General features: G+C 42.8%; 1 protein-coding gene across 4 annotated transcripts in view; it reads right to left on the bottom strand.

The window, feature by feature from the left end:
- Nucleotides 1-27,370, bottom strand: part of VWA8 (von Willebrand factor A domain containing 8) — a 90,669-nt gene extending 63,299 nt beyond the window's left edge. For 2 of the 4 annotated variants that reach the window (XM_083624582.1, XM_083624583.1), the window contains exons 1-14: nucleotides 27,086-27,370; nucleotides 21,871-21,948; nucleotides 19,187-19,317; nucleotides 18,514-18,624; nucleotides 17,322-17,489; nucleotides 16,285-16,449; nucleotides 15,120-15,169; nucleotides 11,736-11,844; nucleotides 9,328-9,432; nucleotides 7,559-7,690; nucleotides 6,264-6,398; nucleotides 5,611-5,688; nucleotides 4,409-4,569; nucleotides 696-809 (exon numbers count right to left, since the gene is read on the bottom strand). In XM_083624582.1, coding sequence (XP_083480708.1) covers nucleotides 696-809; nucleotides 4,409-4,569; nucleotides 5,611-5,688; nucleotides 6,264-6,398; nucleotides 7,559-7,690; nucleotides 9,328-9,432; nucleotides 11,736-11,844; nucleotides 15,120-15,169; nucleotides 16,285-16,449; nucleotides 17,322-17,489; nucleotides 18,514-18,624; nucleotides 19,187-19,317; nucleotides 21,871-21,948; nucleotides 27,086-27,263 — 1,715 coding nt within the window. In that variant the 5' untranslated portion in view covers nucleotides 27,264-27,370. The remainder of the gene's footprint in view (nucleotides 1-695; nucleotides 810-4,408; nucleotides 4,570-5,610; nucleotides 5,689-6,263; nucleotides 6,399-7,558; nucleotides 7,691-9,327; nucleotides 9,433-11,735; nucleotides 11,845-15,119; nucleotides 15,170-16,284; nucleotides 16,450-17,321; nucleotides 17,490-18,513; nucleotides 18,625-19,186; nucleotides 19,318-21,870; nucleotides 21,949-27,085) is intronic. The other 2 variants (XM_083624580.1, XM_083624581.1) reach the window with 1 other exon arrangement.
- Nucleotides 27,371-27,705: the final 335 nt, after the last annotated feature.

The raw sequence follows: 27,705 nt of genomic DNA, 5'->3' as shown, positions 1-27,705 counted from the left end.
TTAAACTGATTGTGTCCAGGGCAGCTGTCTATCAGCTCCATCTGGCACAACGGCTGAGACCCTCCCTGCCTGTGCACTGTCTTGCCCGGGTACATGCCCTGGTTATCTCCCGCTTGGACTACTGCAACACACATGAGACTACATTTGAAGGTGACTCAGAAACTACAACTAATCCAGAATGTGGCTGCCAGACTGGTGACTGGGAGTGGCCACCGGGGCCATATAACACTGGACCTAAAAGATCTACATATGCTCCCAGTATGTTTCCAAGCACAATTCAAAGTGTTGGCGCTGGCCTTTAAAGCCCTAAATGGCTTCAGCCCTGAATACCTGAAGGAGCGTCTCCACCCCCATTGCTCAGCCCAGACACTGAGGTCCAGCTCCGAGGGTCTTCTGGCAGTTTCCTCCCTGCAAGTAACGAAGTTAAAGGGAACCAGGCAGAGGGCCTTCTTGGCAGTGGTGTCTGCCCTGTGGAACACCCTCCCATCAGATGTCAAGGAAATCAACAACTATCTGACTTTTAGAGGACATCTGAAGGCAGCCCTATATAGGGAAGTTTGATAATGTTTGATGTTTTACTGTGTCTGATGTTTTAATTTGTTGGAAGCCAACCAGAGTGGCTGGGGCAACACAGTCAGACAAACAGGCAAACGAACATTAATCTTCATCATCACCACCACCACCCAGCAGGCTACCTTTGTTGTAGTTCCTCATCGGAAAGCTGTAGATCTTCTTTCAACTTCTGATATCTCTCATTCCTGAGCAATCTAGTGCCATCATACAGAGTAATGTCTCTGTCATGAATCAACCTGCACAGGATTTTACAAAATAGAGGGCAATAAGCAAGTTAGAGGTTCTGTTCTAATAATCAGTACTTGTTAATTAAAGAAACACTTCATGCTTGCCCTTCCTGCCACTGACCATCAGAGCAATTCCTTCATGTGTTGAAATATCCACGCATAAAACAAACCTACAGGTAAACATGAATGAGTTGAGGGCCGTCTTCCAATCTGAACACATTTTCTGAAGGATGTAATTTACAGCGGAAGTTCAGACTCTGTTAAAGCTCTGATCGAGAACATCCAATTAGGACAAGGAATTAACACTTGCTTTTTAAATTATGCATGAAGTATAATGTAACAATCTTGCTCTCCTATCCTTTGAAATAATCAAGTAATAATCTTGCTCTCCTATCTTTTGAAAGAATGTAGTATTGAACAGTTTAACAATACGTTTTAAATGAACAAAATTAAATATATGGGCTAAGACACAGAGATGCCCAGGCATTCAGTCTGCACATGCATCCTTTGCCCAAGGGTTTCTCTTTCAAAAGGCAACCTCAAATCGCTCTTTAAAGCTTCCATACAGGAAAAGTACTTTGAAAATCTGGAGCAAGCACTCTAGGGGAAAATAAGGGCTAAAAATATCCTACCCACAACACAGTTTCCTGTTCTCCCCCCAATTCCAAGGTGTTAACAACAACATAACCAGTACAAATTCAAAAATGTGATTTAAAGGAAAGCATAGCAATATAACTGAAGGCAAATTCACAGAATCAGTGGTGTTAACTAAACTAGAAATGTACACACCGAACATTTTCACACTTTATTATCACCATCACAGATAAATCTCATTTCAATCCCTAATGAAACAATTTAGAATGACGACGTTTAGAGGGGCAGTAAGAAACCAACAGCAAATTCAGAAGACTGCAGCTCCAGTTATGAAACAACCATTTCATACTGAAAGAGTTAATGCTATGGCCTGGGGCCACTTTAGACTTTACATGGAAGAACTCTTTCCTGCGTATATGCTACATGCTCACATGAGGAATATGAAAACACAGGAAGATTGTGCTTCAGGATAAACATAGGGAGACATGTGCCGGGACTGCCACAACTAATGGAAGTCGCTTTGTATGTGCTCAGTCTGGTTTCTAGATTCAGCTTTAACTTCATTAAATGTCACAGTGCGGAATATTCCTATGTGTAATTCATCTATTTCCATTCAATGTGAGCATCAGATGCAAAACCTAGGCATACACTTTCCATCGTGTTTAACAACTTAAGCAACCTAAGGATAACTCAGGACCAAAATGGACGTGGCACCTGTCACGTGGTTTGGCCTTGTGTGGCAGTTTAAAAAAGCAAAACAAAATCAGTCATGGTAGGATTAGTAGAGCTAGATTAGGTCCATTGTGTGGAGGTAAAGGTAAAGGACCCCTGACAGTTAAGCCCAGTCACGAACGACTATGGGGTTGCGGTGCTCATCTCGCTTTATTGGCCGAGGGAGCCGGCATACAGCTTCTGGGTCATGTGTCCAGCATGACTAAGCCGCTTCTGGAGAAACCAGAGCAGCGCACGGAAACGCGTTTACCTTCCCTCCGGAGTGGTACCTATTTATCTACTTGCACTTGGACATGCTTTTGAACTGCTAGGTTGGCAGGAGCTGGGACCGAGCAACGGGAGCTCACCCCGTTGCAAGGATTCGAACCGCCGACCTTCTGATCGGCGAGCCCAAGAGGCTCAGTGGTTTAGACCACAGTGCCACCTGCGCCCCCAATTTTTTCCCCCAAATTTTTTTTATTGGTTTTCACAACATTATAAACGAACAAACAAACATAAATCATAGCCTTATTAAAAATTACACTTATTAACATTGTTAAGTGACTTCCTCGCTTCCCCTTGGTTGAATTTCATTGCATGTCCTTTTAACGGTTTTCCAAATCACAGTTCTTAAAAAAAAAATAACTTAAACATTAACATCCTTAGATCTTCACATTGTGAAATTAAACATATTAATTCATCACTTAACTTAAATAAAATCCTAAGCTGTTTTCAGTTAATTTAACTTAAAGCGCCCCTAATTCTGAAGCACAATCTTCCTGTGTTTTCATATTCCTCATGTGGGCATGTAGCATATACATAGGAAAGACATTTGTGTGGAGGGAGGTGGTTAAATCCTATGCCCCACTTGCAGTGCCATTTAAAAGGGCTACGGCAGGGCAACAGTTAAAGCCCCCTCCCTCCACATTCTGCATCGAGATCACCCTTCTTCAGAACTGGCAATTCTGCTTGTCAAATCAGCCGTGTAAGGCCAGCCTATGTGGCAAACATGACATCTGCTGTGCTCCTCAGTCCTTTTTTGCCAACCTATTTATTTATAGTATTTTAAGTGAACTGCCTTTTTATGGCCAACTCGCACTTGCTGGCAGCTCCCCTCGTGCCTCGGAAGCATGTGGGACTGCAAGCAGGCTGTGCTTGCGCAGAAACAACATTTCCCTGAACTGGGGGCTCTCTGTGGGGCTGGTGTCCGAGGCTGCACAGCTCCATTGGCTTGAAAAAATATCGCCCAGACTCCATAATTCGTGACTGGTCCACCAGATTGGTGACTCTTCACAAGCACTGTCAGAATCTTCCAGAAACACTCCTGCAGAAGCCCCGGTGAGTGTGGACCTGTCCTGACAAGACAGAAGTACTGTTTTGGGGGGACAGGGTGTGTGTGTGGGGGGGAATTCCCTGGTCCTGAATGGGGTAACTGTGCCCCTGAAGGACCAGGTGCGCAGCCTGGGAGTCATTTTGGACTCACAGCTGTCCATGGAGGTGCAGGTCAATTCTGTGTCCAGGGTGGCTGTCTACCAGCTCCACCTGGTATGCAGGTTAAGACCCTACCTGCCCACAGACTGTCTCACCAGAGTGGTGCATGCTCTAGTTTTCTCCCGCTTGGACTACTGCAACGCACTCTACGTGGGCTACCTTTGAAGGTGACCCGGAAACTGCAATTAATCCAGAATGCGGCAGCTAGGCTGGTGACTGGGAGTGGCCGCCGGGACCACATAACACCAGTTCTGAGAGATCTGCATTGGCTCCCAGTACGTTTCCGAGCACAATTCAAGGTGTTGGTGCTGACCTTGAAAGCCCTAAATGGCCTTGGTCCTGTATACTTGAAGGAGCGTCTCCACCCCCATCGTTCAGCCCGGACACTGACATCCAGCGCCGAGGGCCTTCTGGCGGTTCCCTCATTGCGAGAAGTAAGGTTACAGGGAACCAGACAGAGGGCCTTCTTGGTAGTGGCGCCCACCCTGTGGAACACCCTCCCTTCAGATGTGAAGCAAATAAGCAGCTATCCTATCTTTGAAAGACATCTGAAGGCAGCCTTGTTCAGGGAAGTTTTTAATATTTAACACTGTACTGTTTTTAACACTTGATTGGGAGCCGCCCAGAGTGGCTGGGGAAACTCAGCCAGATGGGCGGGGTATAAATAAATTATTATTATTATTATTATTATTATTATTATTATTATTATTATTACTACTACTACTACTACTACTACTACTTCTTAAAGCCTCGGTCACTGCATCCTTCATTAACACCCCACAGATCTATTCCTCTAGGACTGTCACACTGACCTTTGCAGAACAGCGAGGGTTCCTGGGTTGACACGGTGAATCCCATCCAGAATAACAAGCTTCCCCTCCAGGGCAGCTGTTATAAGTGCAGATGGTCTCCAGGAAGTGTCCCCATTAGGGAGAGTGTACCTCTGCTGCAGTAGATCTCGGGCTGTCATATCCTATGAGTAACAACAGCAGCAGCAAACTACTATTAGTGTGAGTCTCAATAATACAAAGCATTTATTTTGTAGGCACTGTAATATTTTGCTTTAATTGACACATCAAAAAGGGAATCGTGATTGTTTTAGCCATGGATTTATGCACACATAAAATGTGTGATACACATATAAGCATGCTACAGCTTTGTCTCCAGAACAGGCAACAAGCATTGCCTCAAATGAAAGGATGTTGCCAATTAAGGCAAAATACTGTTTTAGTCCTGGTGCAGTTTAAGGATTGACCTCTCTTTTCTGTAATCCGTTGTCCTTACTTAGTTGCCACTGCTACCTAGGCATCAACCCATGCCTTTAATGGGCAATACCAAGAACAGAGCAGTAGAAAAGAAAAACTGGTTTCTAAACAACTTCAATGTACGATAGTTACTATGTCATCTTATTTTCCCTTATCCAGGTCCAGGGCTCCCACAGCCTCTCCTGATTCAGACGCCATCCAAAAAGCAGAGCTGAGTGCTATCCGAACACTGATGAAACTTGGTCCCTATACTCTTCATACAGATATTTTATGGTTCTGGTGATAAAATGGTGCCAAGACATGCAGGCTGCACCAGACCACCTTAACACAAACCCAACTTTGTTGTTTTAAAGTAAACATAAAAGCAACCTAAACTATTAACATGCAGATTTATTTTGAAAATGAAATCAGCTCCAGTTGCCAACAGATTGCAGAATCAATGGCCTACTTTTCACTGCAGTGCCTGGGCTATACCACCTCAGACTGCAGGTGGGATCTCACATTATTCTTCTATATAAAAATTAACATCCCTGCAGCACAGGAACCATAAAGAATAGACTACAATTCTCAGGGCAGGGACTCTTGAAGGGACTTCAACTGCATGGCATCTGCAATGGTATAGCCTGGTCCAACTCCCTTAGTAAGCAATAGGGTAACACCATAAGAGACGAACGACAATCCAAATGCAACCCTCTGGTCAGTGTGTGACAAGCCTAGGAGGCCAAGGGTTGGGATATCGATAAACTTACCTGATATAGCATGACGGGTTCTATGTTATACCCTAATGTAGCTGCAAATTCCTTAGCAAGAACTGTTTTGCCACAACCCTGGAGGGGGAAAGGAGAACAAGCTGATTGAAGCAGCTGTACGTTCAACCTGAGCAAGTAACAATTACTTCCAGGTGAGGCGCACAATAGAAACCAGTCTGTGATAAATTAGTACGGGCAGTTCCCCCACCCTCACCAACTGGTATAAGTTTGTGTCTATCACAATACTGCATTAAACTTAGCGCTATGTACAGTTACATTAGGGACGCGGGTGGCGCTGTGGTCTAAAACACTGAGCCTAGGGCTTGCCGATCGGAAGGTCGGCGGTTCGAATCCCAGTGACGGGGTGAGCTCCCGTTGCTCGGTCCCTGCTCCTGCCAACCTAGCAGTTCAAAAGCACGTCAAAGTGCAAGTAGATAAATAGGTACCGCTCCGGTGGGAAGGTAAACGGTGTTTCCGTGCGCTGCTCTGGTTCGCCAGAAGTGGCTTAGTCATGCTGGCCACATGACCCAGAAGCTGTATGCTGGCTCCCTCGGCCAATAAAGCGAGATGAGCGCCGCAACCCCAGAGTCGGTCATGACTGGACCTAACGGTCAGGGGTCCCTTTACCTTTACAGTTACATTATGGCACTTACTTTTTCTCCAATCAAACAGATATCTTTAACCATGTGGGACAATATCATTTCTGCCAACTGCTGTTCATGGCTGGGAGTCTTAATGAAATTGTCTGTCCCAGAATGCAGGTTTAGTGGCCTAGTCCCAGCAGGAACCTAAAAGACAGATCGCACTATGTTAAGTATAATTGGTTTAATTCACACAGAAATGGTGAATACCTGTGTATTGGTGAACAGGTTTAACATGGGGGTTTTCCATGGGGCTATATTAAAGCCAAGAAAGGGTCTCTGAACTCTAGCTGAATTGATAATTAACTGTAGTTCTCTAGTAGCTAACGTGTGAGTGAGTAACCTTAGATCAGGTGATTAAGGTATTGAGTTGCAAATTCGCCATCTTTGGAGGGTGGTGGCTAGAATCTTTTGTTCTTTCAGACTCTGTGGAGTAAAGATGTGTAAAAGACTCTCCTGAAGGGAGAGAAAACAGCTCCAGGGAAAATGGAGGGTGGAATGTAGGCAATGCCTCTCTCTCTCTCTCTCTCTCTCTCTCTCTCTCTCTCTCTGTGTGTGTGTGTGTGTGTGTGTGTGTGTGTGTCTGTGTGTCTGTGAGTGAGAGAGAGTGTGTGTTTGTCAGCTCTCATTATAAGCTTATTTTATTTCTAAGAAGATGCTGAGCCTGTGCTGGACATGCACAAGATATGAAACTGTTTTGATGTTATCATTTACTTTTTTGTGTGTTATGTTTTAAAGAACATTCTGCAAGTAAAATTTTGAATAATCATGGCACTCTGCTTCCATGCATTCCTTTGCTTCAAACTGTGCAATATTAATATCTGTAATATGCTAACAACACATAGCTCTCTTTGCTCAAGCCTTCACTCCAGAAAACAAATTCTGACATTTGCCTGTCAAATAATATGAATATAACTTGTATCCTGAACAACGAACAAACCATATGTACGTCTACATCCATAGCTCAGCTTAAGTCTTTCTTGCTGACTACTGTATCATCAAACAATAAACTATGGTTTAGCACTTCAAGGGTGCTCCACAACAAGCTTCCTGCTTGTGCACGTATGCATAAGCACCTGGAACTGCCACAATTATGGTTTTAGAAGTTTTCACTCCTGCTTTAGAATAACCATAGCTTGTCACGACACCCAAGCAAGTTTGTCAGCATCCCAGTTTACAGGAATGCAACATATTGTTGATTTTTATGTCAAATTCTGGGAAAGTCAGAAATGAAAGGAAGGCAGCAACATAGCAATACATGTGCAATAAAGCTTAACCTCCCACTTGTTAAACAATTAAATAGTTACCTGAAATGTCACAGCTTCCCCGGCTATTTGAATTGTCACGTCAGCCTGCAAAACCTTGCCATCCTCCCTCTTGTTCACATTTATAACTCTTGTAGGTACAACAGGTCTTTCTGAATCCTGGAGCTCAAATCGCTAAGAAAGAGGAAGGAATAGAAGGTCTAGATTTTTCTATTTGTGAAAGTATTTTCAGCCCCAAACTCCTCCACCTTGTTTGGTCCTTAGTCTGGGCTTGGCCACCATGCTGAACTTGCACCAATGTTACAGGATCACCAAGAGCCATGAGCAAATATTATTATTATTAAATTTGTTAGCCACTTTCTCTTGCCCAGGGCAACTCAAGAGGGACTTACAGTCAAATAGAGAGACCCAGTGTCTAGAAGTTGCCCCTGCCCAGTGACAGTGTTCATGGGGGATAAAGAAGGAACCTGAGAAACCTGGGATGGCCTCATGGGACAGATCACAACACTGGCTGCAGTCACATAAAGGGTGAGGATTACATCAGATAGCTTCCATAATGGCCAGCTGTATGTTGTCTGCTCCTTTAACCAGACCTCCTGTAGACATGACCACCCCCCAAAAAAGAGACTCAGGTGGAGATAGTATTTCCTTTCTGTTAAAGAACAGATCTAATAGCAAAATGAAGCCTCATAACTGGGAAAAGTAAAATGATCCCAAAATGTATGATTAATTTTTCAATATTTCAGATCTAGTTTAATTAATTAAATGTCATAATCAAATGTTAATTAATCAAATGTCATCAGTTTGAAGGGAAGGTAGCAAACATGGAAAGCTTCCTGAAAACTGGTCTTAAAAAAATAAGGCTACAATCCTATGCACGTTTACTTGGGAGCAAGCCCTATTAAACACACTGGGAATTACTTTCAAGAAATATGAACAGGTTTGCGTTGCATATGTCCCCTTAAGCAAGAGCACTGTCAATGCAGATCTTCTGTGTTTCACTCAATTAACTTATATTTAATAAGCCTACAGGGCACCATGAACATGGAAGACTACGTCCCTCAAGACATCCTTGCTATTCAATCATCATTAGACTTCAACATGTCAAAAAGAATCACGAAACATACACAGCCCAACAAGATAACAAGAAGAATCCACCGACAGCATAAGAATCAATCTGGCTAACCTGATCCGAAAACACACACACACACACACCCCACTCACAAACAAAAGCAAATCTCACTACAGCCAAACAAAGACAACCAACCACACTCTAAGCTACCCCCAACCTCTCTCACCACCAAGGAAATACAACAAGCGAATAGTAAGAGAACCCACACAAGTGACACTGACACAAAACCCCACACATACACTGAGTAGAAGAATAGAAGCATTGCCACCCCACCCCACTCGCTGTTCCCCTCTCCCCCACTTTCCTTCCTAACCTAACACTGTATGCAACATTAATGTCTCACATGAATGAAATGAAAATGATCTGTAGAGAACACAAATTGAAAAGAGAGACAATGCACGCATTTTTGTAAACTAAGAAATCTTTAATAAAAATATGTATTTTAAAAAAGAACCACGAAAAGAAAACACAGCTCATGGAAGGCCTTCACTTACAGTTTTTATCAGTCCTCTCTGTCCCCACCCAAAATGACAAGAAATAAATACATAAAGCCACAATAACTAGAAGACACTTTTGGATAAACATAAAACAGCAGCAGAAGATATTTAGCCATTATTATTATTTTATTCCAGAGAAGTGTAAAGTGTGGCTGCTACCTATGGAAACAGTGAACGCTTACCTTCAATGCATCTTCTACGGCTGTCTTGCCTTCCCTCCCCAAAAGAACATTATATGGATAAAGCCACCTGATTATATGCTGGATTGACATCATAGGCAAGCAGTTCTGGGAGGGGGGAGAGAGAGAGAGAACAGAAAAAGTGAACATGGAATCACTATTGTGCTAGACCTGAAAGAAACATTGGTGCCAACATTTTGTGGGAAACAGGCAAGTGAGTGCCATTCACCAGTATTTCAAAAGTTATTCGGCAAGCTCAATTTTCTGAGGTTCCTAGGTTCCACTAGACTCAAAAAGATAGCTCTGAAATTAGAGTTACAGATAGGTAGCCGTGTTGGTCTGCCATAGTCAAAACAAGAATCACAAGACAGAGAAACCAGTAGGAGAACACTTCAATCTCCCAGGACATTCTATACAAGATCTCAAAGTAGCTGTATTACTACAAAGGAATTTCAGAAATAGACTGGAAAGAGAAGCTGCTGAATTGCAACTCATTACCAAACTTAAAACCATGGAGAGACCTGGTCTGAACAAAGACATTGGATTCTTATCTCATTATACATGACAAAGCCATTTTTCACCTTCTCACCCCTTGCTTTTTCCTGTAAGACCTATTGCAGTTGTTAAGAGTCGTCAACAGGCTCATCACAGCTATCTGCCAATCACCCATTCCCACCACCCTTCTGAGTAATACCCCTCCCCACCTTCTCACTGTATAGAAGGATCTGGCAACTTCTGTTTCAGTGTATCTGAAGAAGTGTGCATGCACACGAAAGCTCATACCAAGAACTAACTTAGTTGGTCTTTAAGGTGCTACTGGAAGGGAAAAAAAAATTTTGTTCTGAAATTAGAGAAACCCAAGCAAAAAAGCAGGATTTCCTCAAGGCCACAGGCAGGGCCTGCCGAAGATGGTTGACTGTCTGAAGCAAAAGGACAAAGGTTGCCTCTGAATTATTGCTACTCTCTGCTTCCTGCTACTTAGCCAACTCCAGATCCACAGGAGGATCTCTCCTCTGGGTCCATGCCTGGGAAGTGATCTCAGGAGTCTGCAGTGAAGTATCTTGTCAAAAGCTTTTTGGAAGCCCAAGTCCACTCTGTTAACCGGATCAGCTCTATCAATATTCTAGTTCACCTTCTCAAAGAATTTTAAAATTCTTGGCTCTGCTTCAGCCAAGACTTGTCATTTGCAAGCCTTGTGCAACTGAAGACCACAAGGGCTAGCTTTCTGCCTTGGATTAGTAACTATGAATTTGATTAACCTAATACAATAGGGAGCTTAAAGAGCTTTTATTTCCTATAAATTCCATAATCTCTCAAAGTGTTGTGAAGTTTTGTTCAATAATAACCCAAGTGATTCCTTTCAGTTACGGTCTTGAATCTGTGGCTTTACTGATTGAGCTTTATTCTGCTCTGCAGGATTGCTGCTGTGCAAATTTGAGCCTTGACTGTGGATCCAAAAAGCATTAGTTCACTGGCCAAGATTTGACATGGTGCTATTGGGCATTTGAAACATGCCGCAGAGTGCGTGCAGAGTAGACCACACGGATGGAATCATTGAAGAGACGCAAAGAGATCTTTGCAAGGTTTAATAACAAAACTCCTCTAACATACACCTTACATAGTGTCTATAATCATCACCCATCCATCCACCAGGGGACAGAGTAAGGTACATACAGCACATTATATACCATTCACAATTGCTGACACAGCTAATTACAGTGACTCATCAGCACCTGCTACACTGCTACACAGCTGTAAAAACTAGGTCAGGAGAAGCACCCTGGCTTTTAAAGTGGTACACATCCTGTGAAACAATAATGAACCCTAACATTTAAACAAACTATTCAACAGGTGCGCACTGGCCTCAATTGGATCTTCATGTTAACAGCTCTCAGCTGCCCACAGTGGAACAGAAAAGTGTTAGGCAACATACTATAGTTCACGCATCTGTAGCAGCATAACAAAGAAGAAGTAGAAATACAAAACTGTTTTCAATTGCAGATGACAACTATGTTAGGAAAGAAAATAAGCCTTCACTGCAGCAATTTGCTATTTTCTCTTCTTCTTTTTTTCTAGCTACACTGTAGAAGCAGTTTCTTTATCCTTAATACCTGAATGCTTTCCCTAAACTCCAGATAAGGAATCTCCATCTTGGTATCCATTACAGTGGTACCTCAGGTTAAGTACTTAATTCGTTCCGGAGGTCCGTACTTAACCTGAAACTGTTCTTAACCTGAAGCACCACTTTAGCTAATGGGGCCTCCTGCCGCTGCCGCGCTGCCGGAGCACGATTTCTGTTCTCATCCTGAAGCAAACTACTTAACCTGAAGCATTATTTCTGGGTTAGCAGAGTCTGTAACCTGAAGCGTATGTAACCTGAGGTACCACTGTATTTATTTGCAAGGACCTACCAGAATCTGCACAGCAGATGCTAACGTGTCCAGAGGAAAATCAGGGAGACCCAGGGCGGAGGATTCTTGGGTGCAAAAAGTAGTTGCAAATGACAAAAGTTTAGAAATTCTAGAAAGAAAACCCAAAGGCAGAAAATGTTAGACAAACAATACTTCTAAATAAAACACTTGTTAAAAGAAAAATAATATTTTTTGTAAAAGATTCATATTTTTTACCAACTTCACCCTGTTGGTTCCTTCACTAAATCTAATTGCAATGGCAAATGGTTCAATATCCAAACAGCAGTGATGACAAAGAGTGTCTGTGCCTTGTGTCCCAGTTTAATAAGAATGGCTCTGAAATAGCTCCATCATTGACTAGCTTGGTTATATGGGCACTATACAATAGCCTTAATTCACCTTCAAATTGATAACTGGGGAGGGGGATTCAAAATCAGATTTTCAAATGGTGGTAATGGTCTCATTGCCTGAGATTTAACTGTTGAGTTTGAGATAAAGTGTTTTACCTGAAAGATCAATAGCCAATTCATATTACACCCTTCAATTCTTTCCATGATTTGCCCTGCTGTGAGAGAAATATCGCTTTCCTAAAAGTGAATCAATCTATAAAAGCCTCTTTCTTTCCAGTTGATATCCAACAGCTTCCAATCAGATGTGTGGAAGGAGGGCTGCAATGCGAAGGGAGTCAACTGTGATACAGGAGGTGCTCATTTTGATATCCAGGATTGCCAATCTTGAATTCTGCTTTTGCAAAATGGGTTTGTTATAATTTCTTGGACAGTTTATGTTATGAATAAAAAATGGGTTACCTGGTATTCTGTGCTCAAATTTATCAAACTCTGATTGTATCCAAACATTCCCTTTTCACATTGTTGATCATACTACAGGCAACTCCCAACTTATGTGGGGGTTGAAACACCATTGAAAAAACCTGCAAACACCCTGTTCCACCCCTTTTGGTGACATTTTTGTCATGCTTTCGGGTCACTTCTGAGTTTGGCACAAGGCACATGTGCATGGTTCACACATATCGGATGTGCCTATAGTGGCCGCTGCCTGTAATGGCATTTTGTATATGGACCGCATCATTATATCTTCGCAGATGTGGTAAACACATAGCCCCTCTCTGGGAAGGTTAGGACATTACAGTTAACTGTAGTCTAGGTCTCTTGCCCTGATGAGCAACACTTACAATCATTTTTTTGCCATTTCCTTAGGTCCTTTCCTGAAATACTTATAGGCAGAGTTTGAAACAAAAAGAATTAAAAATGGTAAAATCATCATTTTAACTGATGCTATCATGCCCATCCAGGAAGCTTTAATTCATCTTGAAGAAACATATCCACTTCCAAATGTTTGTAAAACCTGTGCTAGATAGGGTCTTTCAAGCCTATCAAATGCCTTTTTGGGATCTAAAAACAAGCTAGTCCCTTGTTTGAGAATATAGATAGCATTAATACTATTTATTAACCTTTTAATATACTCTCATGTTGAAATTTAGGATAAATCCAGTTTAATCTGCATCAAATTATTTAGCAATAAATTTGCTTAATCTAGCTGCCAATATGGATGACATCTTAAAATCATTGTTAAATAGAGCAATCTTCTATATGATATTGCAATAGAGGCCACTTTCTTTAGTTCCACTTTAATTAGAATACTAGCTTCTTTCATAGGGTTGCCATATGTCCTCTTTTTCCAGGACACGTCCTCTTTTTCATGGATATGTAAAATGACTGTTGTCATAGTGATCCATAGTTAAAAGTAGAAGACGACAAATGGATCCTCTTTTTTGCTCTTCAAAATATGGCAACCCTTAAGTTTTATAATATACTGACAGAAACCCATCTAGGTAAATTTTAATCTTAAATTCAAAATGCTAAGTAAAGTAAGGATAACAGTTGTTACAACCATAATATCAGGAGTGTAAACAGGAAGGCATATATCCATCCTGTGTACATGCCATGTTCACACACAACATGGGATCCAGCACAGAATGTTTGATCCTGCAAGCCACAGTTGTTGTTTTTAAGGCACATTTCTAACAGAGCAAGAGATCATTGCTGAAATTTAAGATGTGTTGTTCTATTTCCCATCCCTGGCCCATTCAGCTTATTTATCCACAAATTCTAAAAAGGAAACAAGCAATCAAAACAAAAAAGGTACAAGTATCTTTAATCTCACATTGGCCCCATTCAGACTTCACATGACCACTTACATGAACAAGCTGCAGGCCTCCATCTTGTGCATGCCCAGTATCTCCTGTTTTGCACACTAAGGAAGAGATCAGAAGCCCCTGCTTCCAATTTTAAACTGAGTGCAATTCCCCATAATTGTGGGATGTAATCCACTGAGAGCAGTCAAACACAACATTCCTTGTTTTCCTAGAGAAGCATTCTGGGGGAATGTTTGGTCCAGCCATTCGAAAGCTTCCTGTTTCCTTCTGGGCTGGAACATCCTTCCTTTGCATGTGACTAGAGGTGGGTGTGACCTTACCTGTTCAGGTAACAAAAGGACAAGGGATGCTGCCACACTCTTTTTTGACTTCCTCCTCTGTTGGAGCAGCAGCTTTTAGCTAGAATTGCTCTGTTGGTTCTTAGCCAACGGAGAACACTGGGACTATCTCCATATGGGATAGATCCACATGTATATACTTTGTAACTAAGTCTGCCTTCAGGGATCCAACTGTGAACTGATGATGTGAGTAAACTTCTTTTATATACTTTACACAAGATTGTGGTGTGTTTATTCTTTTAAGAGGGATATAAGGGAACTTACCAGGGATCTAATATTGAGAGGCTTAAACAACCCTGCAACCAGCTATCTGCTGTGCGTTTAAAATGGGAATGTAAAACTCTGCTAAGTTATCGAACTTGCTAGCGCAAGTTAGGAAGGATATTAATAAACAACATATCCTCTCCTGCCTCCCTGAACATTCCCACAATAATTTCTGAACTTGGGGAACTGTAGTTTAAACTATGGTTTCAGGGAGATCTGAAATCACAGTTGCTCAGTTGTTTCTGACTTTTTCCTCATTAACTATAGTTTAAACAAACTACAGGACCTCTGTCATGAAGTGAAAGTTAATCAAGGAGCTCATTTAGGTTTATTCACAGAGGATTCTTTCTCACCCCATCCTAAAGATGTGAGTTTGGTTGGAAGATAGAAGTACCCAAATTTTGTACCACCAGATTAGCCATGAAATCTGTTAGGAGGCCTAATAAAAATCTGAACCTTTGTATATCATGTCTAGATTATCTCACCCAATTCATTTGGTCATATCACAACAACTCTACACAACTCTAATATTCTACGAGGGAAGCCAATAGGTAAGAAAACTAAATTCTAAGAACATTTATGCATAGCTGTAATGCATATATTTACCTCTCAGTTGAAACGTTAGGTCCAATACAATATAACTGTGAAAGGTGGTCCTAAAACAGAAGACAGTATCACCTATCAGGCCATTTACTCCAGCAACAGCACTCTGTCCACCAGGGTGCAGGATGACATCTTCATCAAGCTCTCCACCCAAGTTCTCGTTCCTGGTCCGTCAACGTCAGATGTTATGTTACAATGCACACCACTTTACATTTGCTTACATTAAACAGTGTTTGCCATTTTAATGTCTATTCACCCAGTTTGGAGAGATCCTTTTGGAGCTCCTCACTGTCCTTTTCGTTTTAATATTCTGAACAATTTTGTGTCATCAGGAAACTTGGCCTCTGTCCTGCTCACCACTAACGCTAGATCATTTATGAAGAATATAAAAAGCACCAGTTCCGATACAGATCCTTTGGGGATCCTACATTATTCCATTTTGACATTTATTCATGCTCTTCGCTTCCTGTACTTTAACCACTTGCTTATCCATAAGATAACTTATTCCATGACTGCTAAGCTTGCTCAGAAGTCTTTGGTGGTGGGCTTTGCAACAGCTTTTCAAAAAGTCGAACACACACAGTCTACTGCACCATCCCTCCCTACATGCTTATTGATGCACTCAAAGAATTCTAAAAGGTTAAGTAGACTGGACTTTCCTTTGCAGAAGCTATGCCAGCTCCTCTTCAGCAAGACAACATCGGTATGCTTAGTAATTTTATCTTTAATCATGTTTTCCACCAGTTTTCCTGGAATAGATGTTAAGTTAACTGTCCTGTAATCTCCAGGATCCCTACTCCCCAACTGTGGGTTGTTGTTTTTTGCTAGATGATTAGCAATTCTAATTTTGAGTTCTTAAAGAGCTCCTGTGTAGATGCCATCTAGAGCTGGTGAAGCCTTCATTTTTAATTTGTCAACATGGCCTAAAACATCAGCTCTTGTCACTACTATTTGCCTCAGTTCCTCAGACTCACTTCCTGATAAAGTGAGTAAAGAGACAGGCATCTGCCCTTCCACGGTGAAAAACAAATGCAAATAATGCATTTAGCTTCTCCGTCATTTCATTTTCCTCCTTTAGAACACCTTTGACTCCCATGTAAATGCACACATTAAAGCATGATTCAACTGTACTTTGTGTACAATCCCAGACACCCGTAACACTACTTACCTTAAACGGTAGATAATAAACATCTCTTGCTTGAAATCTAGATCGCAGAGGTGGGTCTAATGGGTTACCCAAATATCGGGGGACGGGAAGGCCCAGGGCAATGACTCTGAAGTTTTCACTGACTCTAACAATCTTCCATGCATCCAACTCTGATTTATTATGCTCCTGCATAAATTAAGTCTATAATTAGAATTCTGCAACCACTTCAGAAAAAAGACCATTCAGAGTACCCAATGAAGAGCTGTTTGAACTGGACAACAAATGAGTTATAGATCTGGAAGACATGGAGCTCACACTCCTTCAGCTTCAATATAAATGCCAGTATTAACAAAACTGTATATTGATTTTAGGATTTTAAGAGTCACTTCACACATTAGTGATCTGAATGCATGTTCACTGTGCTTTCACAGTGAGCCATAACCCTGAAAACAATTTTAGAAATCTTCCTTTAACAAGAGGAGGGGGGAAATGTTGGTACATGGCAAGGGAGCCATCATTACCTGCAATGCCAGGTCAATGATTCATAAGACCAGAGCCATCCATGACTCGATCAAGAAATTGACCTGCACGTGTAACAGAGACATGGCTGGGCATGGTAGCTGCGCCTGTTCTTGCCACTGCTTGTCCACCAGGTTTCTCTTATGCACAGCAATCCAGATCATTTGGGTGGGGAGGGAGGTTGCAGTGATTTTTAAGAAGTCCTTCGTTTTCACCAACCTTCCTATTAGGGAGACCCAGTTTTCCGAGTGCAAGTTCTGGAAGTTGGGTCATAGGGTTCAGGATTCCTATGGTGTACCGACCTCCCCACTATGAGAAGCATGTGTTAGATAGATATTGTGGTATTTAAGGGCAAACATAGAAATATAACGAAGAAAGAAAGAGTTCCATGCAGTAAAATGTTACTTGAGAGATCCAGCAGGGAAGGAGTGAATATAAAATAAACCATATAAGCCTTCTAGAGATCAAGGCTTCTCCAGCAACTTTTATGTTAGATTTAATGTTGTTTGGGATCTAATATTGATGGAACAACCCAATACCTTCAGCAGTTTGTCATAACGTTCTGCTGACATGAGAAAACGGCCATCTTCAAGTTGCATCTCCCGGTTCTCCAGTAAATTGTTCAAGACGGGTAAGACATTCCGCTCAGCCTTCTCCAAGCCTTCCAGAACCAAGATTCTACCTTCGGTGGCTGCTCGTACGGCACACTGCCCATCAAAACAAAATCAGCTTCAGAAGCAAAAACAGCTGAATAAGAGTTCACAAAACGAAAGCTGGGCTGAATATTTCCCACTGCACACATTTGCAGGACCATATTCCCCTGTGAAAACAGGGGTGGAATATCTGTCAACTTTCAGGGGAGAATGTGAATTGCAAAAATTGGGGGCCCTACCTTTACTTACAGCATATATTACTATAGCCAAGTTCTTCCTGTAGAGATAGAGTTGCAGTTGGGCCACCAGCCTAAATGAAAGGACGGAACATTGTGGCATCGAGGCCACCTGTCCTCCAAGGGACTGCAATGGATCCAGGAGAACCGCGTGCCCCCCCCTTCCAAGGGAGAACGGCCCCTCTAGAGTAGGGACCACACAAATATGCCAGAGGAACCACCCACCACAGCATCTCAGTGTTGACTAGATTAAGCTTCAGTTTATTGGCCCTCATCTAGTCTATTATCACAACCAAGAGCTAATTCAAAACGTAAAAGGAGAAATGCAGGTGTGTCGTGGTGACAATGCTCTACAAAACTCTGTATGATCCTACTCAGCAGTTTCATGTAGATGTTACACAGCATGGAGCAGGGCAGAGTTGACTCCTGTGGGACCCCACACTGGAGTATCCCCAGAGCCAAGTATTGCTCCTCCAGGAACCACATTTTGGAGCCATCAATTCAAGCAGGGATGAAACCCCTACAGCACAGTGCCCCCAATACCTAAACTCAAACAAAAGGTTACTATCGTCAACAGTATCAAAAGGTACCAAGAGATCAAGTAGGATCCATGGAGTCACACTCTCCCTGTCTCTCTCTCAACACAAGTCATCATGCATGGCGACCAAGGAAGTTTCCATATCAAAACCAAGCTTGAATTCTGGCTGAAATGGATCTAGGAAATCTGACTCCTCAAGAGTACCTGGATCTGGTTGGCAACCACGCTCTCAAGAACCTTGCCCAGAAATCATCAGTTCTTATCAGATTGACAATAAAGACCCACGGCAATTATAGGTACTCACCTGATCAATGTAGTAAGCAGTCCCAGCTCGGATCTCTCTCCGCTGTTTGAGATCTGTTTCTGTTGTGTCCCTGGAGAGTGCAATGTACTCCACTTCTCGCTTGGTCAACTCCTGTAGGACATAGCACAATATTTGAAAACATATAGATTACAATCAGCACAGCAAATTATCCAACAGAGGCAGAGGCAGAGGCAGTGACACATCACTAAATGGAATAAAACTAAAGAGCAACACCATCTCTTGAGGCGATGGGGGTGGAGACGCTCCTTCGTGTATACTGGGCCAAAGCAGTTTAGGGATTTAAAGGTCAGCACCAAGACTTTGAATTGTGCTCGGAAATGCACTGGGAGCCAATGAAGATCCTTTAGGACTGATGTTATATGGTCCCAGCAGCCACTCCCAGTCAAAAGTCTAGAAACTCAACTGTAGTGTGTTCTTGGTTTGATTCAAAGGCTTCAAAATTGGGAAGTAACTCTAAACAATCCTTGATTACCAAACATACTCTCTGCACACCGGGATGGACACTTTACAGGGCCTTCTGCCAGAAATCCAAAAAGATACTCTCCTAGGATACATGTCTCTTAGACTGCTAAACATTACTACACCAAGACCTAAGAATTACTAATGTCCACTCCAGTTTCCAAATGAAAATTAAGTCTCTCCCCAAGCTTACCAAGTACTGCATGGCAATCGATCGCCGAAGAGGCCCAGGTGGTCCTATAAGAAAGACGTCTTGGCCCAAAAGGTCTTTTTGCATGATCCATCTTAAATGCTGGATTACAGACTGAGCCACAGAGTCTGAAACTGAATGAGAAAAGTGTGGACTTTGGTCTAAATTAAGAATTTACAAACAAATATTTTTAAATTCCAAAGCACCTTTAATAGTTTTGATACTGCTCTTCAATTTCTGAATTTATCTTTCTAGCCTCACTACTTAAAAGGTAAAGGGACCCCTGACCATTAGGTCCAGTCGTAGCCGACTCTGGGGTTGCGGCGCTCATCTTGCTTTATTGGCCGAGGGAGCCGGCGTACAGCTTCCGGGTCATGTGGCCAGCATGACTAAGCCGCTTCTGGCGAACCAGAGCAGCGCACGGAAATGCCGTTTACCTTTCCGCCAGAGTGGTACCTATTTATCTACTTGCACTTCATGCTTTTGAACTGCTAGGTTGGCAGGAGCAGGGACCGAGCAACGGGAGCTCACCCCATCACGGGGATTCGAACCGCCGACCTTCTGATCAGCAAGTCCTAGGCTCTGTGATTTAACCCACAGCGCCACCCACGTCCCTAGCTTCACTGCTTAGAGGTCCTTTTTTTTCAGAGTACAAACATTTCAAATCTATTAAAGTTCAAACCAATGCAACTGTCAGAGTTTGGGATGCATAAAATGGATGGACAGAGTCCAGTTAAAATAATAAAAGGAAGTGCCATCTAGAGTCTTGGGTTTAAAGCCAAGGCAGTGGGTGAGCTAGGTTAAGATTTTCCTCCAGCTGGACATTTGATTAAACATTAAGGCGTCTCAAGACTGGCCTGTGTTAGGCAACTAAACAAACAAATAATTAATGTCTGCTCATCGCTGAAAGTCCCTGGGTAGACTTTAGCACACCATTTCTGCCGGCACTCACAAGATACTTAGGAAGGTAAAATAAGAGTAACACAAAGGCAGCTCTTTTACCTCCTTGGGGCTACAAATGAGACAAATACAAGAGAGTGTCTTCTCAGGAATAGCCATCGAGCTATTGCAGCAATAGCCAATGTGGTGGCTTCCCTCCTGAGGTTCGGCTACAGTTCCCATCATTCCTGACTACTGGCCAAGCTGGCTAAGGCTGATGGGAGTTAAACCCACCTCTGAAGGGCATCATGTTGGCTACCCCTGGGCTATGGAAGGTGCTGTAGTCCCTGGAGAAGGCTGCCTTTATTCTATTCTCCACATGGCTCCTTCTCTCTTATGTGTGAGCTTCCTTTGCCAGGCTTAGGCACGGTTAATGCAGAACAGAGATTTGAAAACAGCTTTATACGCTGGTGTGGCATCCCTGGCGTCCCCTGGAGCAGATCTACCCTGCACATCTTTCTGTTCTCGGCATGGTGTAGCCAGAAGCCGGGACTTCTCAGCAGGGGGCAGGGGGCTTGTTCACATTAAACCATAATGAACCATTAAGTACGGCTTAACATGATGTGTGATCACAGCCAGACTTAGAAGCTTCCAACTCCACGCTCCTGGTACATTTCACATTAATAAATTTAGCTAGTTCTATTTTTAGTTACATGGGACGCGGGTGGCGCTGTGGGTAAAACCTCAGCGCCTAGGACTTGCCGATCGCATGGTCGGCGATTTGAATCCCCGCGGCGGGGTGCGCTCCCGTCGTTCGGTCCCAGCGCCTGCCAACCTAGCAGTTCGAAAGCACCCCCGGGTGCAAGTAGATAAATAGGGGCCGCTTACCAGCGGGAAGGTAAACGGCATTCCGTGTGCTGCTCTGGTGCCGGTTCGCCAGAGCAGCTTCATCACGCTGGCCACGTGACCCGGAAGTGTCTGCGGACAGCGCTGGCTCCCGGCCTATAGAGTGAGATGAGCGCACAACCCTAGAGTCTGGCAAGACTGGCCCGTATGGGCAGAGGTACCTTTACCTTTACCCTATTTTTAGTTACAGTTTGAAGAAAAGAAATTGGATCAGATTTAAGAGACACCTAAAATGGAAAGAAAACTCAAGAATGCAAAACAATCTGTCAGATAGGAACAGAATATAAATGCATACAAGAATACCCCCAAAGTCTCAGGGCCACAGACCCTACAGACACAAGGGGACTCAAATGCACTTTTCAATACTATAACCAGCTCCTACAAAATTTCACTATTTCCTTTATATGAAATAACAAGAGCACAGAAAGGCTTGTAGGTAGGAATTGGCAAACATGTTTAGTTGATCTTACAGTTTTATTTTACTAGTGCTCAGGTTAACATAAAGTAATTAACCATTACTAATGAAGGCAACTAAAATGTTTTTATCTTCCCAGATTTTCTCCATCTCGCATTTCCTTTTATCTTTCCTCCACCTTCTCTCCACCCTGTAGTAATCAAACTCTTCTAATATTTATTTAACTATTTGCAGGCTGCCTTCTAGTCAAATCCTGCCAAGCTGGCTTCTGCTATAATTTCACAGTATAACATCAAAAAGCTTTAAAAAATTCTATTACAGATTGTTTTAAATTATTTTTTAATATATTTTTAGCGAATCTTGTTCTTATCTGTAAGCTGCCTTGAATCCGTCAGGGAGAAGGGTGGGGTGAAAATAAATTTTAAAATCATTATAATTATTCATATATGTTTAACCAGCTGGGTATTAGAAGAATATTGTTTCTTACTGTAGTTCACTGGGACAAGTTCTGGATTTCTTGGAATTTTGAGTTTGTATGACACATCTCCAATAGTAACAGTATCGCCTGAAAAGAAAGGGGAGAACTGTCACTGATTGCTAACTATACAATCATCACAAATCTAACACAGACTACAAAGAGAAAGACGTTTACTCATTCAGGGCACATAATATTTTTCTGAACCTTCCTGCAGGGCATGATCCAAGATGGCATTTTAATCATAAAATCTTTGTTATAGCCTTTACTCTCTGTGTCAATAGTTGCAATAGTAAACCTCTGTACAGAGTAACAAACATAGTATATCTAGCTTAAGGTTACCAGATTTTTTTTTTCAATGAATCCGGGGACACTTTTCAACTTCAATGGATTTTGTATGGGAACTGATTTGTAAATCTGGGGACTGTCCCCAGAAAACGCGGACGTCTGGTAACCTTAATCTAGCTTCCACTTCAACTCCTGGCCTTTGCAACCCCAAGAACTTTAGAAAAAGGACACATGTAAATGAATAGCTCCATCAGCCACTTTGCAGAGATTCTACAAAAGAACAGGTCATTCATTCAAGTTGTGATATTGAAATATACTCAGAGTCGCAAAGTGATTTCATGCTCTTTATTCAGCTCATAGTGGTGAGGAGAAATGAATGAATGTCCCCTCAAAGTATCTGCTTTATATACATTATTTACACAATGGGCTGCACATGATTGGCTAATTCCGGAATTCTACTGTAAGCCAATCAGGTTGTGGATTCACTTCTATCTGGAGCATGATTGGGTGGTTCCTGCCAACCAATCATACTGCTGCATTGTTCTAGGACCAATCAGACTGCTGCATTCTGGACCCTATTGTTCTAGGACCAATCAGACTGCTGCCTTTTGGATCCTATTGTTCTAGGACCAATCAGACTGCTGCAGTTTGGATCCTATTCAACTCAGTACATAACAGATACTTAACATTTTATTTAAAGATGTGGGGTTGGATCCAGCCTTAGTCATGCTTAGCACAGGCCTACTGAAATCTAGTTTAAACCAATCTATTTTAAGTATTATTACACCTGAATCCTGAAATTGTGTAATTAAATGCACACAAGAATTTCCCAGCATGGAAACAGCTTTTAAGCTCTCTGCCTTGCTTTCTGGGCAAGGTCCACTCAATGCGCCCGCTCCAGGATGCGGGGGGAGGGGGGCAGTTCCAAGGGTTTGAGGCCCTGTGTGAGATGCCTTTGGCATCATGTAGGCTACCCAAAACCCAATGGCTAGGTTGCAATCAGGTAAGGAGAAAAACGAAATAGGGTGTGTGGCAACAGAGCGTCCTCAATGAAACACACATGACAAACTGCCCACCAAAAAAAATAAGCACTAAAAAGCATCCACAACAGCAGCAGCTACAGATGACAAGTGGCTTGTTTTCCCTTATTGGGTTATCCACAGAATGAGAATATCAGTATTTTATTGGAGGGGAAGAGTTGTGGGTTGGCATTTTGATGAGGAGAATGCCACGTGGAGAACAAGCATGCACATCTCATATCCACTTCAAACTACTGTGTGTGTATAGTACACCCCATTACCTATTGTGAAAATAGACCAAATATGATTTTTTTTTTCATATTAAATGAGCAGAGCAAGTTCTGTGCTAAGCATCTGTAGATATGGCAGGTAATAAACATTTAAATACGTTTTGCAAGAGCACTGACTTGTAACAAGCACCCCTTTGTGGTTTTCTCAGTCATTCCAAGAGGGGCAGAATAGACCCCACAAGCTGTAAGAGTAAAAACATTTATTTTTTTCACTAAATTAAGGAGGGGGGCTCTGAAATACCACATGGCAATCACAGCTAATTATAGCTGAGAACAACATGGGGTAATGGAAGACTGACATACAAGTTTTATTATTTTTTTCAGCACTTCTGGGATGCATATGTGGCCATAGTGAAGATAAAGAGAGCAGGGATATTTAGGGCTCAATCATTAGATTCTCAAGTGAAAAATGTGAGGATGTTATACAAATCTCTGTTTGATCATGGGGCAAACATATCCCATTTCAACAATTTTAGGATTTCATTATCTTTCCTGCCTGCCAGCTGTAAATTGTTGTATACTCATTTCTCCTTTCAAAAATAGTTACTTAACACCAGGGTTAACTACTCATTTTGAATATGTTCTTTAAAGTCAACTGTTATTATTTTTCTTTAATAATGTTTTTAATGCAACTGAAATGAATCTGAGTTTCTGCAAGTCAGTTTCAGGGCGGGGGGGGGGGGGATGACCAGGAAAAAATTAACTAAAAGGACTTTGATCGAAACTGATGCTGTTGGGCAACTGGGTGACAAACACAAATCTTGCTGTGGAAGTACCGTATTTTTCGCCCTATAGGACGCACCGTCCCATAAGGCGCACCTAGTTTTTTGGGGGGGAAATAAAGGGGAAAAAATTATTTCCCCCCCCCCCAGGTGCGGGGCTGCGGCGGGGGAGGCCCGAGCTTCCGCCGACCCCAGCCCCCAAACAGGCAGCTCTCTGCAAGCTGTGGGAGCCCAGCGCTGGCTCCCGCTGCTTGCGGAGAGGTCCACGAAGCCTGGGCGCGCTGATCTCAGCGCACGCCGGCTTCGGCGTGCAGGCAACTCTCCGCAAGCAGCGGAAGCGCCCTCACTGCTTGCGGAGAGGTCTGCGAAGCCTGAAGAGCGAGAGGGGTCGTTGCGCACCGACCCCTCTTGCTCTCCAGGCTTCAGCGAAAGCCTGCATTCGCCCCATAGGACGCACACACATTTCCCCTTCATTTTTGGAGGGGAAAAAGTGTGTGCTATAGGGCGAAAAATACGGTACTTATTACCAGGTTTTTAAAAAGCAAGAGATAAGGAAAAGCTCAGAAATCCTTAGTGCGCCTGGGAGACAACAAGAAATTTATACTGAGAGCGAAAAATGGGCAAACCACTCTCCAAACAAGATGTTATGATCACAACCCCAGCAGAAGCACAATGAAAAGCATGGAAGACGGTCAAAAGGAGATACGCATCAAATACTTCATACAGAGCTGAGCTAAACACGTAGAAAAGGTTCCCATATAGAAGCTTAGAACATTGACAAAAGAGAAACAGGAACACTTTAATCAAAATAAATGTGACGGAAAGTCAAAGCTGAGATATCATCCAAAACACATGTATGTGGCAGTAAGTTCCATTAAAAATCAGGGTCACTTCTGACCACATTTAAATTATACTAGAGTGTTAAACCTAGACCTCAATAACAGATTAAACAGTTATATTATCTGCAAACCAAAATAATAAAGTGGTACAGAATCATATAGTTTGCTTTTATATTATACTGAAATATGGAGCATCCAAGTACCGGTAAATTTATTCTGGGAAATTAAGAGCAAGGCTGCAATTCTGTGTACCTCATAGAATTGTGGAATGGAATTGGAAGGGACAACAAGGGTCCTCTAGTATCACGTGCAAAATCACAGCTAGAAGGAAATCCCACCAAAGTAGATCCACAATAAAGGGTTTAATAAAAGTAGCATAAACTAAGTAGTGTAAATGTGTTGTAAACCACATCTGAGGTTTTTTTCTTAAAAATATAAAGCAGCCTAGAAATGAAATGACTAATAATATTGATTAAGATATAGGCTCGTCTCCAGCCTTTCTCAACCTCTGCTTCCCCCAAGGTTATTGGACTACAACTCCCATCATCCCTAGCTAGCAAGACCAGTCGAGAAAGGCTGTTACTGCCAGTCTCAGGGGTGGGGGGAGCAGGAGCCTATTTCCTATTTATCCCTATCCATGTGGCCTATTTTTCCAGTTCCTTTTAGAATTTGTAGCTTTTGTTTACTTGATTTCAACGGGAGGAGCCCAGTCATGTCAATAACAACCCCTATTATTATTATTATTATTATTATTATGACGTAAAGGAAAAAGGTAAAGCATAGCTCCCATTGGAATGAGAGAAGACTTAAAGGAGAAACAGGGTTTAGAAAAAAGGATGTCGTGTTTCGAGAGATGCTGCTAGGAAGCCAGCAAGCGGGTTAGGAAGGTAGATTGTTCCTCCCCTAAGGATTTTATTCTGTGAACCACCCTGAGACCCATGGACGGTATATAAATTCAATAAATAATAATAATAATAATAATAATAATAATAATAATAATAATAGGTGTGTGGCTTTTGAGAAAGCGGCAGTTCCACTGGAAGGGCTGAAGCACTCTTGGAAAAGCAACCCCACAAAAGGGCCTTTGGGAGCAGAAGTCACCCGGGCCGAACTCTTCTTGTGGCGGTGAGTCCCATAAGCTCACTCAGCCACGGGGAAGGAAGACCAGAAGCGGAGGGCCAAGGAAATTCAATTATTAATAATAATAATAATAATAACAATATGCTGGTGCAGAGAGGTGTGTGGCTTTTGAGAAAGAAGCGGTTCCACTGAAAGGGCTGAAGCACTCTTGGAAGAGCAACCCCACAAAAGGGCCTTTAAAAAACCAAAAAACCCAATGAATGTTAGAATGATGTTGGATAGAAATTAAGTGGTTTCCAACTGTAATGCTTTAAGAATATGGAAGAAGGGTATAAATAGGTAAAAAAAAAAATAACTAAAATGGTGTTGGATTGGAAATAAGTGGTATTAGTAACAAAGTTAATAAGAATATGCAAAAATGAATTGATAATGGATGAAAATACTGAGTTGTAAAATGTCAAGATATAGAGATAAGATAAATGAAAGAGGGTAAGGATTTGCTGATTTGATTATTTAAATGGGAATACAAGAAGGGGAGGTGTGAGGAAGTCAAAGAAACAAGCAAATGAGTTTTAAATTATGAAAAAGAATTGTGTTTAATTTTTTGTATCTTTTTTTGTGTGTGTTTATTCTTATTTTTTTTCTTGTTTTTTTGTATTATGTGTTTCTGCATATCTGTTTTTTGTAAAATCTTAATAAATATTTCTTTTAAAAAAAACCCAAAAAACCCTTTGGGAGCAGAAGTCACCGAACTCTTCTCGTGGCAGTGAGTCCCATAAGCTCAGGAAGACCAGAAGCGGAGGACCAGGGGATGCCGTCGCTCCAGCAGCCCTTTCCGTCCGATCCTGTGGGGTCCTCAGGACCCCCGGGCCTGCCGCCACGAGGGGACCCGGCAAAGACCCGGCTCCCAGTCCCCGCTGGGCCGGGGGTGACCTTGGCGCCCCAGCCGGCGGAGGCCCGGGAAGGCGCCCTCTCGACCCCGCCGTTACCTTCGGCCTTGCCGGTCGAGTGCAGAAGCCGGGCCCGGCCGGTGCGGAGGCTCCCGGCGCCGCCGCTTCCCGAGGCCGCCACCTGTCGCAGGAGCAGCCGGACCCGCCTGGTCGCCGCCGAAGCCCCGCACACCCCGCAGGCGCCGGCGCCGCCGAGGAAGAGCATCCGCGACGGCATGGCCCGGCCGGCCTGACAGGAGGAAGAGCCGGAGAGCAGCGTCGCTGGGGGACCGGTGCAGCAGTTGCACAGCGTCCCCGCGGAAACAGCACCCGACGCTCTCAGGGCCGGGGCCGGGCGAGGCGGCGGAAGGGGTTTATCTCTCGCCGGCGGGCTGCCTCCTACCGACCTCGGCGGCTTCTCCAATGTAGGGAGCGTGGCCAAGATCACTATTATTTACGGATGTGAGAAAAACTGAAATATACTCAGAGTTGCAAAGTGATTTCATGCTCTTTATTCAGCTCGTAGTGGTGAGGAGGAATGAATGAAAGTCCCCTCAAAGCATCTGCTTTATATACATTATTTACACAATGGGCTGCACATGATTGGCTAATTCCGGAATTCTACTGTAAGCCAATCAAGTTGTGGATTCACTTCTATCTGGAGCATGATTGGGTGGTTC

Source organism: Podarcis filfolensis, assembly GCF_964270895.1.
Source record: "Podarcis filfolensis genome assembly, chromosome: 7".
Lineage (NCBI taxonomy): Eukaryota > Metazoa > Chordata > Lepidosauria > Squamata > Lacertidae > Podarcis > Podarcis filfolensis.
The sequence above is the reverse complement of the archived record's forward strand: the minus strand, read 5'-3'. Positions and strand labels throughout refer to the sequence as shown.